The 12,512-nt window shown below is 42.1% G+C and overlaps 1 protein-coding gene across 9 annotated transcripts in view; it reads right to left on the bottom strand.

Moving 5' to 3' along the window:
• The window catches only part of LOC308622130 (CASP8 and FADD-like apoptosis regulator), a 91,092-nt gene that overhangs the window by 16,401 nt on the left and 62,179 nt on the right, over positions 1-12,512 (bottom strand). For all 9 annotated transcript variants that reach the window (XM_081243271.1, XM_081243269.1, XM_081243275.1 and 6 more), the window contains 4 exons: positions 11,347-11,700; positions 9,898-9,991; positions 4,333-4,468; positions 318-427 (listed from right to left, as the gene is read on the bottom strand). In XM_081243271.1, coding sequence (XP_081099397.1) covers positions 318-427; positions 4,333-4,468; positions 9,898-9,991; positions 11,347-11,700 — 694 coding nt within the window. The remainder of the gene's footprint in view (positions 1-317; positions 428-4,332; positions 4,469-9,897; positions 9,992-11,346; positions 11,701-12,512) is intronic.

Genomic DNA, 12,512 nt, shown 5'->3' with positions numbered 1-12,512 from the left:
TATGGGCCCTGTGCGACTGTACAGGCTGTACGCCCATGAAGCCTGCCGTGATCGAATCCCACAGATAAGAACAGAACCATTCAAAGCAACCCAGTGGTGTACTGGAGTCAGCTCTAACCAGCTAGTGAGAGCCAATCATTAGATTTTCAGAAATTCTGCAATACAGTTAATATCAAGTCGGTAACTTGAAATCAGCCATGGTAGGAGTATTTACACCAAATGCTACAAATCATTCTCTCTCTCTCTCTCTCTCTTTCTCTCTCTCATTTGCAGTGAAGCTGGTGGTTACACATTTACCAACACATCAATGAACCTACCGGCAAGGCTCCAAGCAATTGGTTAATGTCCGAGCGGGAAAATAGTTCTTTCTCTCCTTGATGCAATGACTCAGTTTCCTTGGCTACAGGAGGTGCCCCTACCTGGGAGGCTGGGAATAGAATCAGATAGAAAAACAAAAAAATCACCTTCTGACTAGTGGCAATCCGAAATAACCCATCATCATAAGAAATTATGTTACGGGGACCTGTAGATTTGTAGTGGCATTTGCTTAAAGAGGCCTACATATATATACCAAGAAAAAATGTGAATGTATAAATTATTTTTATCATTATATTTTCATTCCTTATATTATGATATTTTGTTCCTTACTATTTCTATTATTTTTGTAATTTAATTAGTTCCTTAAAATTACTATATACTTTACTAAATACCATTTCAGAACTTATGGTGCTCAGTGTGTCAGGTAACTGCCAAATAAAGATTACAAAAGCATTACCTCAAGAAATAAAACCAGAACTCAGACTGTACTAGCAAATAAAGATTACAAAGGCATTACCTCAAGAAATAAAACCAGAACTCAGACTGGAACAGCAAAAAGAAAACGAAAGAAAGAAGCAAAAGAAGGTAGGAAGAGAAGGAAAGGAAAAGAAAAACCATTTAAAAGTGTCGATTAGGGCTTCCCTGGTGGCGCAGTGGTTGAGAGTCCGCCTGCCGATGCAGGGGACACGGGTTCGTGCCCCGGTCCGGGAGGATCCCACATGCCGCGGAGCGGCTGGGCCTATGAGCCATGGCTGCTGAGCCTGCGCGTCCAGAGCCTGTGCTCCGCAACGGGAGAGGCCACAACAGTGAGAGGCCCGCGTACCACAAAAAAAAAAAAAAAAAAAAAAAAAAAGTGTTGATTAAATACATGTTATATACATAAAATATGTCTCTATGGAACCATTAATAAAAATAAGCTATATCTGCATTATATACATGGGAAAATGCCAGATATATTAGGTGGGAAAAAAGCAAGTTATGGAATATGATTATCATGATTTTAGTTAAATATGTATTATAGGTATCTATCTATCCATACATGCATACACACATGCACTTATCTGTATAGAGAAGAAAAGCTACAAAAATATACTCCAAACAGGGGTTATCTCTGGGGAACGTACTAGCAGTGGAAGAAAAAGAAGAGAGAGACTTTACCTCCTACACTCTGTATTGTTGTCATTGTTTGAATTTCTATTTAATTTTATTATAATTATTATACATTATTTTTAATAATGAATTTAAAATATTAAAACAAACACCAAGGCTCAGGAAAACTCAGTAAGATATCCTGGTGGTCCTTAAACAGAGCTTGTGTCCTAATCAGATACAGTGGGCTTAGTCTTTCCACTCACCTCACTTACAGAAGCCTAAAATCTGCATACCTACTATCTTTTCAGTCCTTTAGTCCTTCATCCTAAATGCCAGAATTAAGCCCAAGCTCTCAGAGGACTGTAGAAAGTCAATATTAAAATACTGAGACCTATGATATAATAATAAATATCCATGTGGTCTCTGCCCCTCTTCCTGGCACACAGTTCCTAAAACCCTACACTCTCATAAGTGATTGTGTCTTTTTGTATGCTAATGACATGACTGGTGGTTAGGGACATCCTGATAGCCTCAGGATGGGGGCTGGTTGCCAGGGGACCCAATCAAATGATCAGAGGGTTGGAACTTTCAGCTTTACTCCCAGAACTCTGGAAAGGGGACAGGGGCTAGAGGTTGAATTAATTACAATGGCCAATGATTTAATCAATCATGCCTACGTAACAAAGCCTCCATTAAAAACCCTAACTGAGGGACTTCCCTGGCAGTCCAGTGGTTAAGACTCTGCGCTTCCACTGCAGGGGGGGCACGGGTTCCATCCCTGGTCAGGGAATTGGGATCCCGCTGCCAGGCAGTGTGGCCAAAAAAAGAAAAAAAAAATCCCTAACTGAGGGGGTTCACAGAGCTTCTGGGTTGTGAACAAGTGGAGGTGTTGGGAGGGTGATCCACCTGAAGGGGGCATGGAACTTCCATGCTCCTTCCCTCACGCCTTGACCTATGCATCTATTCCACTTGGCTGTTCCTGAGTTGTATACTTTTGTAATAAATCAGTAATCTAGTAAGTAAACTATTTTCCTAAGTTCTGTGAACAGTTCTAGCAAATTATCAAACCTGAGGAAGGGGTCATGGGAATCCCTGGTTTGTAACCAAGTTGAACAGAAGCTGTGGGTAATCTGGGGACCCACTACCTGAGATTGGTGGCTGAAGTGGTGTGGGGAGTCTTGGGGGACTGAACCCTTAACCTGTGGGATCTGCAATAACTGATGAGTGTCAGAACTGAATTAAAACACAGGACACCCAGTTGGTGTCTGCAGAGTTGGAGAATATTTTGGTGTGGAAAAACTCACACCCCTGGGGTCAGAAGTGTTCCAGAATGTTGTTGTGAGTATTAGTAAAGGAAAACAAGTTTTTTCTTTCAACATCCAAAAAATGATCATACAGCATGTAGATTATAGAAAAGAAAAATCAAAATTAGAATTCTTCTGACAGGGAACTATATTCAATATCTTGTAATAACCTATAATTGAAAAGAATCTGAAAAGAATGTGCGTGTGTAACTGAATCACTTTGTTGTACACCTGAAATGAATACAATATTGTAAATCAAAAAAAAAAAGAATTCTTCTGATAATAAAGCTCAGTCCTCAAGACTCACTGAGGCAAATGTAAACATTTACTACATAGAAACTAGAGAGCCTTCTCCAGAGTCCAAATAGTCAAAGTAATCTGGCCACCTGCCCTATGTTTACTCTGTGTGGAGTACTGCATTATAGAAAAACGATGATGTGATCAGAAAAAAAAAAAAAATCTCAGCATTCAAAGTTCAAGTGAGGATTTCAAATATACTTTCAATATTAACTCCCTGTTTTTATTTCTCACTTGATGACTTGATGGTTAGAAAAGCTGTTTTTATTCTTCATAATTTTTACTTAAAGTATACATTAAATTATCCATTGATTTGGTTATTGTTTGAGATTTTATCAAATTAACAACAGTACATTTTGTTCCTCGACTCATTTTGTGTTGATAGAATTCTTAGAGAGAAGTTTCCTTTTGGCTAGTTTTGTTTTCAACCAGATAAGTTTGCACACTATGTTGAGTCTCTGAACTAAAATATGGGTGTGGCATACAAGCTTCATGAATACCATCCTGAGTGTTTACTTTTAGCTTTTGTTTAATAGTGGAGAAATGGATTCAATAAACCACAAATATTCAGCATATTGACACATGGTAAGGCAGCCAAGTTTGATTTCTGCCCTACGCAGCTACTTCTACGTAATACCATGGCAATACTACCTTTACAAGCCTGATTAAAAACAGAAGAGAAAGAAAGAAAATTCTTCTCTGATAGTACTTTACGAGAATATGAAAGTTTTCATGACTTTCCTCTCTAACAAACGTATTCATAGCAGTGTGTATTGAATGCTTACTCTGTACCAGACATGCATTTTATAGGAATTACCTCATTCAATCCTCAAAAAAATTATGAAGTAGGTACTATGATTAGCCCCACTTTAAAGATGGGAAAAGTGAGACACAGAACAGCTGAGGAAAGGGCCACGGCACCATTAATAAGTGGAGTGCTGGCAATCTGACTCCATGGATCCCACTCTTAATTCCTGTGCCATCCTGCCTCCTTCCTTTTGATGTTATTTCATTCAAAACAATTTCTTTTACAATCACTTCCATGTAAGAAACAGAAGAAGACATTTGTCTAAAACCACTTTCCCTCACTAGAATATAAGCTCCAAGAAGGTAGAAGCTTTGCACTATACCTTGCTGTAGCTCCAACTTCTAAAACTGTGCCTAGTACAAAGTATGCATTCAATAAACATATGTTGAATGAACAAATGGGGAGATTTCAAAAGAATATTATCAGAGTGATAAGTAAACATCATACATGGCCAATTGGTTTAAGAATTCCCATGGTCTGATTCGAGCAAGCAAGCAAGCATAAGCTAGTTACCTTTCTCTCTTTTATATTTGTCTATCTTTCTCATAAGATTAGGTACAATTTTTTTGCAGAGATCCTCCAGTAATGCCAGATTATCTTCATTTATTTTATCTTGTTTCTCCAGATATGCCAGGAAACTTAGAGAGGTCTGCAAAAGAATCAATGGAGTCACATTTACTTGCCTACTGATTACCTATTGCAGTAATAAATTAGGTAGAGAGTCCATGCAGGAAGACTTCAATAGTAGGGGGGAAGAGGCATTATAGAGATTGTAAATCTCTATACAATCTATATTAATACCAGATACCAAAGACACATCACTCATTAACTACTCAGAAACAATCCGGTGAGCAGATGCTATTATATCCACATTTTAAAGATGAAGTAACTGAGGCACAGGGAAGTTCAGTAAGTCGTCCAAGGTCACAGAGCCAATAAGTGGCAGAGCTGGTATTTGAGTCCTGGCAGCCTGATGCCAAAGTCTGTCTCATTAACCATTGAGCAATACTGCCTCTAACTCACAGCTATAAATGATATAATAGATTAGGGCAGCAGCAAAGCAGGGGTACCAAAGAAAAGAGAAGAAAATGCTTTGAAAGAATTTTATATTTGGTATTTTAAAAGAAAAAAATATCTTAAGCACTCCTGGGAAAAATTGCAAATTGGCTACTATTATTTTAATATTGAATTACATATGAGGTGGAAGGCACCATAATCTTTTCACTGATAAGGACTTCTCAACCAATGTATTAATCTGGTTATTAAATATATATATGAATAAAATTGTGTTAGAGCCCACAGAAAAGAATAACTAATCAGAGGGACTTCCCTGGAGGTCCAGTAGTTAAGACCCCCATGCTTCCACTGCAGGGGGCACAGGTTCGATCCCTGGTCGAGGAACTAAGATCCCACATGCTGCGCAGAGTGGCCAAAAAATAAATAAATCAAATAACTAATCAGAAAGTGAACAGCTAAACACTCGCTAACTGCATACATAAGCAACAGCAGGATGGGAACAGGGGGCTGGGGAGTCTCCAGACATGCTGGCCAGTTGAAAAGGGACTGTATGGTCAGGAATATTGAGAAGGAGACCTGAGTACAAACTCTGAGTGAAAGCTAGGCCACAGCTGGAACAGCAGACTGGTATCAGGCCATGAAGGAACACCGAGGGGTTTGGGCAAGTATCCCATGGATGAAGGGGTTCCAGCAGGAACTTTTAAGGAGAACAGTGACATGAACAGGTTTGTTTTTAAATAGAAGTCTTGGGGATAGGTTGGAGGAGGAAGTGGGCTAGAGAGAAAATATCAGCAGGAAGATTAAATGCTCCGGTGAAGAGATCAGCACAGCCTGGTCTAAAGCTAGTGGTGGAAACGCAGAGGAAGCGCTGGATTTGAGCGACTTTTCTGAGGTATAATTTGGTGAGTTGGGAGGTCAACTGGAGTGCGTGAAGAAAGGAAGGACGAATCGAAGATGACTTCAAATGGTGATGCCCCTCGTTTCTGCACGACTCACGGGCTCCACAGAGCAGGCGTCACACGAGCTGCACATGGGAGGTGATACGTGAATCGCATCTCGAAAGATCACCACGCCTTCACTTCCGACATGCAGAAGGGCCTTCCAAGCAAAGAAAATCAGATAGGGAAAATGACAAACTAAAAATCTGGTTGTGAGCAGGCTCGTGGTAGTTTCGGCAAGAATAGTTTCGTGGGAGTGAAGGAGGCTGAAGCCATCTTGGAATGCGTTGGAGTGTGACTAAGAGTCGCGTCAGTGGAGAGAGAGTGTGTGTGGACTATTCTCTCAAAAAGCCTGGCATTAGGACTTCCCTGGTGGTGCAGTGGTTAAGAATCTGCCTGCCAACGCAGGGGACACGGGTTCGAGCCCTGGTCCAGGAAGACCCCACATGCCGCGGAGCAGCTAAGCCCATGCATCACAACTACTGAGCTTGCGCGTCTGGAGCCTGTGCTCGGCAACAAAAGAAGCCACCGCAATGAGAAGCCCACGCATTGCAACGAAGACTAGCCCCCGCTCACCACAACCAGAGAAAGCCCGCACAACAACGAGGACCCAACGCAGCCATAAATAAGTAAATAAATAAATAAAATAAAGACAAGTAAATAAAATTAAAAAAAAAAAGTCTGGCAGTAAAGGGAAAGAAGATAGAGCAGTAACAGAAGGATGAAAAAGGGTTAATGGAAGAGTGTGTGTGTGTGTGTGTGTGTGTGCGTGCGCGCGAAATGTGTGTTTTCAAACAAGGTACTCAAAATGCCAACAACCAAGGGAAAGGCCAGAGTTACAAAGTCTTAACTGAGTTCTGTACTAATTTGATCAAAAAAGAGATGATAAATTTTCAAGACATTCCCGAGACACATAGGAGAACCAAAAATGCAAAGAAACGTGTGTGTCCTCACCTGCAGCGCCAGCACACCAACAACCTGCCCAGGAAATAAAGCAGGAGGGAGGAGGGGGTAAAGGAAGATTCATCCAGAGCTGATCAGCTGGGCAAAGGGGTCAGAGGGAATCCCCGAACAAGGTTCTACAGTCGGTTTATGTGCAAATGAGCTCCCGCTGAAGCTCAAAACAGAAACTTCTATCTTGACTGCATCCTACCAGGAGGAAGAAAAGGGGCTAAAGCATGTTTCCAGAAGCAATGATGGAAACCCATTATACTTCGTACAGAGTGTATTAGATGTTGAGTAAATGACACCCTCCATACACACACACACACACACACACACGAACACCCACAATTTAAATGGAGTCTGCACATTAGTTTAAGAACACCACCCTGGCAAATATTAGCAGAAATTCTGAAACTCTCTTGCTCTGCATCTTTGTTAAAAAGATAGGTTTGGGTGTGGTTTCCTTTACATCTAACGTTCTATGTTGATTGCTACATTGAGAACGGATATCCTGACAGTTGTTTGGGTCACTCAGGATGTGTGAAGGCAGCTATGTTTGCTCTAAGTTTGTGGGAAAGCTATCAAAGAGGAAACCTAGGGCTTCCCTGTCGGCGCAGTGGTTGAGAGTCCGCCTGCCCATTCAGGGGACACGGGTTTGTGCCCCGGTCTGGGAAGATCCCACGGCTGGGCCCGTGAGCCATAGCCACTGAGCCTGCGCGTCTGGAGCCTGTGCTCCGCAACGAGAGAGGCCACAACAGTGAGAGGCCCGTGTACCGCAAAAAAAAAAAAAAAAGAGGAAATCTAGAACACCCTGCAAAGGTCGTTTCTGTCCATCCAGAGAGACCACGTGAATTCACAATTCTTCCTTTTTGGCTGAGAGGTATTCAGGCCCTCCTCCACTGGCTGGTAAAGAATTTATTTCTGTGATAAAGTCTTGATAAAGTCTTTTGCAATTGCAATTGCAGATAATGTAGTCCCATTAAACCCTGGTATGGAAACACATCTGGGCTGCTTAGAGTTTGTCCTTTATGCATTTGAGAAAGCTGGCCTGATCACTTGAGAAGGCTGGCCTGATCACAAAGCCCAATAGAGATCAACCTGGATTATCAGGTGTGTAACTCAGCCACAGTTCTGGCGTGAATAGTTACATCTCCTTCAGAATACAGTGAGATCATTTGGAATCCAAGAAGGAAGTGCAGTTTTCATGAATTTGTCCAGGAAATTCCACAGTTTTATGCCACAGCTAAACACAGTAACTTCTTATTTACTGTTGTACGGAGTGAGAAAAGCATAAAATCATTTGGCTACTTGGGCATGGGCCTTTGATGATTTAAAAGCTAATTTATCAGGAGGGAGAAATGTTTGGAATGATCCTGAACAATGAAAATGTTTCTGAAGCCACAGATGCCTTTAAGCAGAGGTCTAGGACCTGTGGAAAGGCCCAGAGGAAGAAATACATTCCCCAGCTTTTCTTAGTGGGAAATCATGGCTCAGTGTTGAGCATATCAAATGCCCTTCTCATCCTCCACCTCATTGTGGGGAGTAAGGACTTCTGTGCATGACAATAGGTTTAACAATAGAAAGTGGACTCTTTTTATTTATAAACCCAGAGACTGGAAAAATTATGAGAGGATGCCCAGAGCTGGGAGATAATTTTACCCGAATATCCTGGAAGGTTTTTCAAACTACAAGAATCTCTTCTGATGTTGAGAAATTCTACATTTAAAGCAAAATGCTGTCATTTGAGTACGTAACCACTTTGCACCAACATAAACTCGAGATTGCACCATCCCATTCATTCATGCTTTCATTCAGAGCACCATTTTGTAATTCTGCAATGTTTTGGGGCTATAATGATAAGTAAGACTCAGTCCCCATTCCCAAGGATCCCACAACCAATCCTTAGGATAAAGGAGCCTGGAGAGAGAACCAATGGAAAGACGCAAGAGGCTAAAATCCCTGAGGGCTCTGAAAAGGAGAAAAAAAGGACTCAAAGATTGCAACCAAAACAGAGAATTAACCTGCAGGTTAATTAACCTACAGGTCTGACACCAGGAAACATGTTTAATGAATTATTAAACATGGTCCTCATAAGACCTACCACATGTAAAACAGCTTCCTACTCCTCAGTGATTTTTCTTTCAAAAAGAATTTATTTGTCAATAATATCAGTTAGTCTGGGGAGAATGTGATATGGGAGGGCTACACATGTAAGCTCTTTGCACTGGTGATGTGCTCATCTGTAAGTTGGACGGGGGATCCATGGCTGTTCACTTAGTTCTACATTTAGTTCTACTTCCATACATGTTACATGTCTTTTTTGGTGTTATCAAACATTATGTAACTTAAAACTTAATAAAGATAGCAGTTGAATAACAAAATTAATGTTATAGGGTAAAATTTGAAAATTGGCCCCTTCCCAAATTAACTAACTTGCTTGTCACAAGCTGTTATGAGAATCAAAAGAAAAAATATAAAGTTTTGAGGCCTGGAAGAGAGATGTGCAGCTACTTTCCTGCCCTTAATTGTGACCAATCTAGCAAGAATATCAGCCGACAGCATTATGTTAATATTAAAAACATTACTATTAGTTCCAAGCACTTGTATAGCCCTTTAGAAAGCACATCCTCAAACATCTGTCTCATTTGATTTTCACAAAACTCTACATGGGAGACACTGCAACGTCCACTGAGAAGGACACGGCTCCCTCAGAAACCTCAACTAATGGAGGTGAGGAACAACTCATTCCCATTCTGCCATTAGCTACCACCTCCTCATTTCTTTGTGGTGCCCTGCACATTTCTGTATCATAAAACACAGTGGACGCCAGTAGCACTCATTTACTGCATGGTTACTATGTGCAAAATACAGGCCCCAGGTAATAGTTTATGTACATTACTTCATCTAATCCTCTTAACAGTCCTGGAAGGAGGTAGTATAATTGTCTATAATATGACACATTAGAAAATGGAGGCTCAGAAACATTCAATCACTTGCCCCACATCCAGGAGTTAGTCTAGGACTAGACTCCAGGCCCATCAAAAGTCAATGCTGCTAACCCTTGTCTGATACTGTCTCCTGCAACAAAATAAGCTCTCCTGAAATCCCTTTCTAGCATCTTCCCAAACACTGATTAAGGCGATGTTCACAAAGACCCCATCCTATAGGGCCCACTCACCATCTGGACTTTTGGAATCGACTCCCTCAGAAGGAAGATCATGCTGTTTAAGTTCTCTGAGCTGATGTCTTCTGACAGTTCATAGAGCAGGTTTCTAAGACATACACCCAAGAGACAAATTAAAGCCCCGCACTTGCAGAGGATGGGCAGGAAATTGAGTGCTTTTATCGTACGTTATCTCTCATTTGAATGACCACAACCCTGTGAGTAGACAATTATTAATCCCATTTTATAGATTTAAAAACAAAAACTTTGAGCTTCAAAGTGACCTATTAAACGACAGCAACACAATAAGCAGTGGGAGCAGGCCTTCTGATTCCAAGTCCAGTGCTGCTTCAAATTCCACTAAGAAGGCATAAAACACAATGTCGGCATGCCTGCCCTCCTCCGGCCTCCGTTCTAGAAATCAGGCTTACTTTATAGGCCCTCATCAGGGAGGACCCAATGCCAGTGAGTATAAAGTTCACCGTTGAAAAAGAAAGGAAATTATCCCCACTTCTAGAGAGCCATACAGTTGACAATTAGAATAACTGAATATGGGGACTTCCCTGGCGGTCCAGTGGTTGGGTGCGGGTTCGATCCCTGGTTGGGGAACTAAGATCCCACATGCCGTGCGGCATAACCAAAAAAAAAGAGGAAAGAAAAACTGAATACTTCATTCACAGGTTAACAGCTCTGCGTGCCTGGGATCATTCCTCAGCTGTCTAACCAGCAGAGTGGAAATAATGATCTCCAGAATTCCCTCACTGACCCAAGGGCAGCTCAGGTTGTAGGAACCAGTTCAAGTGTTAAGGCCAGAAGGATTCTAACCGTCCAGGCCGTAAAATAGTATTACGAAGGCTCCACTTCATGAGGCTGTTTGATGTAGATACTATGTTAGTGGACCGTTTAAAACTGCATTGCTTAAGGTCTGATGCCTTTATTCTACCTCTTTAGGGAAAATGCCTATATTTTACCTGTCTGGGTTTCACCCCAAAACTGGACAAACTGGACATGGCGTAAATGATGTCCCTCCCTACCCCAAAGACACATCTCCTTTTTTATTTTGCTCATTTGGGTCCAAGTATTCATTTCTCTCTTCTCAAATGGCTAGGTATAGGCTGACACACCAGTGACTCACTGGAGGCAGGAGGCTGAGAGCGTGGAGGCTGGCAAAGAGGAAGGCGCTGGCCTGCTGCACGCGGACCTGGGCCTCCTTCCTCAGTGAGAAGCAAAACAAAGGGAAGCCACCCCCAGGCACGGGGCTGGGTTTTGAAACTTTGCAGACCTCCCAGCCTCCCTTCTCCTTAGCACCTGAAGCTAAGAAATCTCCTGCTTTAGAATCACCATACCAGCCAAGGAGGTAGATAAGGGGGAGGGGGGGGGGGTAAAAAAAAACAACCTTAAAAATTAATTCATCATGAATCGCAGCCTCTTTTCAAAGCCCAGTGGCCCTGCCCTGTGGATCACCTGAACAGAGAGACCTTCCGGCGGACAGGCAGCCAGCGCTCCACCTGCTCCTTGGTGTAGCGGAGGTGCCGAAGGAGGGCCTTCTGCTTGATGGTATAGAGGAGCTCCGCTAGGAAGAAGGGGTCTTCCTCACTCAGCCATTCCTCTGCCAACAGGTAATCAAAGATATCCAAGGCTGAGCCGCACTTCTCCAGGTTCTTGGGGGCGATGGAGTCTCGGCAGAGAAACTTCAGGCGCTCCACATCTTGATCCCCCAGATACGAATCAATAGTCAGAAGCATCCCTCGGAAGTTCACTTGACAGTTATCATCTAAAGTGGAATTCAAACTTTGGCCTTGCGATGTCATGGCCAGCCTGAAAGAGATAAGGAGTTGGGGGCCGCAGCTTAGAGAGTGAGGACAACACGGCACCCCAACTTCCCAGGCCCTCCCCCAGTTCCAGCCTCCTCTGTTCCAGGCCTTAGACTTTTCTAGAAATGCTAAAAAATGAAATTCACTGCGAGGTCACTTCAAAAACCTATAGCCCAGAAAACGTGACCCCAACACTGGCATGTTAACCTTTTAGGAGGTCTGGAGGGAGCTTTTATTGAAACTCAATTGACCCCGAGTTCCCCCAAATCAAAATGTCCCCATTGGGAGCTAGTCAAGAGGGAGGACGACACAGCACAATCTCTCCCGCCTGGAGCTCTTAAGTCATTCCCACCAAATGGCAGAAGTAACACTTTTACATTTTAGAAATAAAGTAATGGCAGGGTGGGGTGGGGTGGGGGGGTGTACATTTCTGAAGTATCTACCAACCCAAGGACAACAAGGTAACATTGCTAACCATACCAGGGCAGGCCTTTCTTTATCTCACAGAAAGAAAAGTCATAATCCCAGACCCCAGAAAGAGTGGTTTCAGACATTTGCTCAAATCAATGTAGGAACTGACAAATTACTGAAGTCAGTATTTCCACACTAAATGTATTTCCACACTAAATTTCATTCTAATCAGAGGAGCAATAAATCGATAACATTTTTTCAATGTAATTATTCATTCTTTAAGGACTTGAGGTATATATTCACTATGCAACACTTATCTATTTAGAAATAAGAAACTACTTTCTAAGGGAAGGCGAACATACCAACAACAAAAAAATAACAAAGAGTGGTTATATATAAGTGGTA

This window comes from Mesoplodon bidens (genome assembly GCF_964165515.1).
Source record: "Mesoplodon bidens genome assembly, chromosome: 8".
NCBI lineage: Eukaryota > Metazoa > Chordata > Mammalia > Artiodactyla > Ziphiidae > Mesoplodon > Mesoplodon bidens.
Note: the sequence above shows the minus strand (reverse complement) of the source record. Positions and strands in the feature narration are given on the sequence as shown.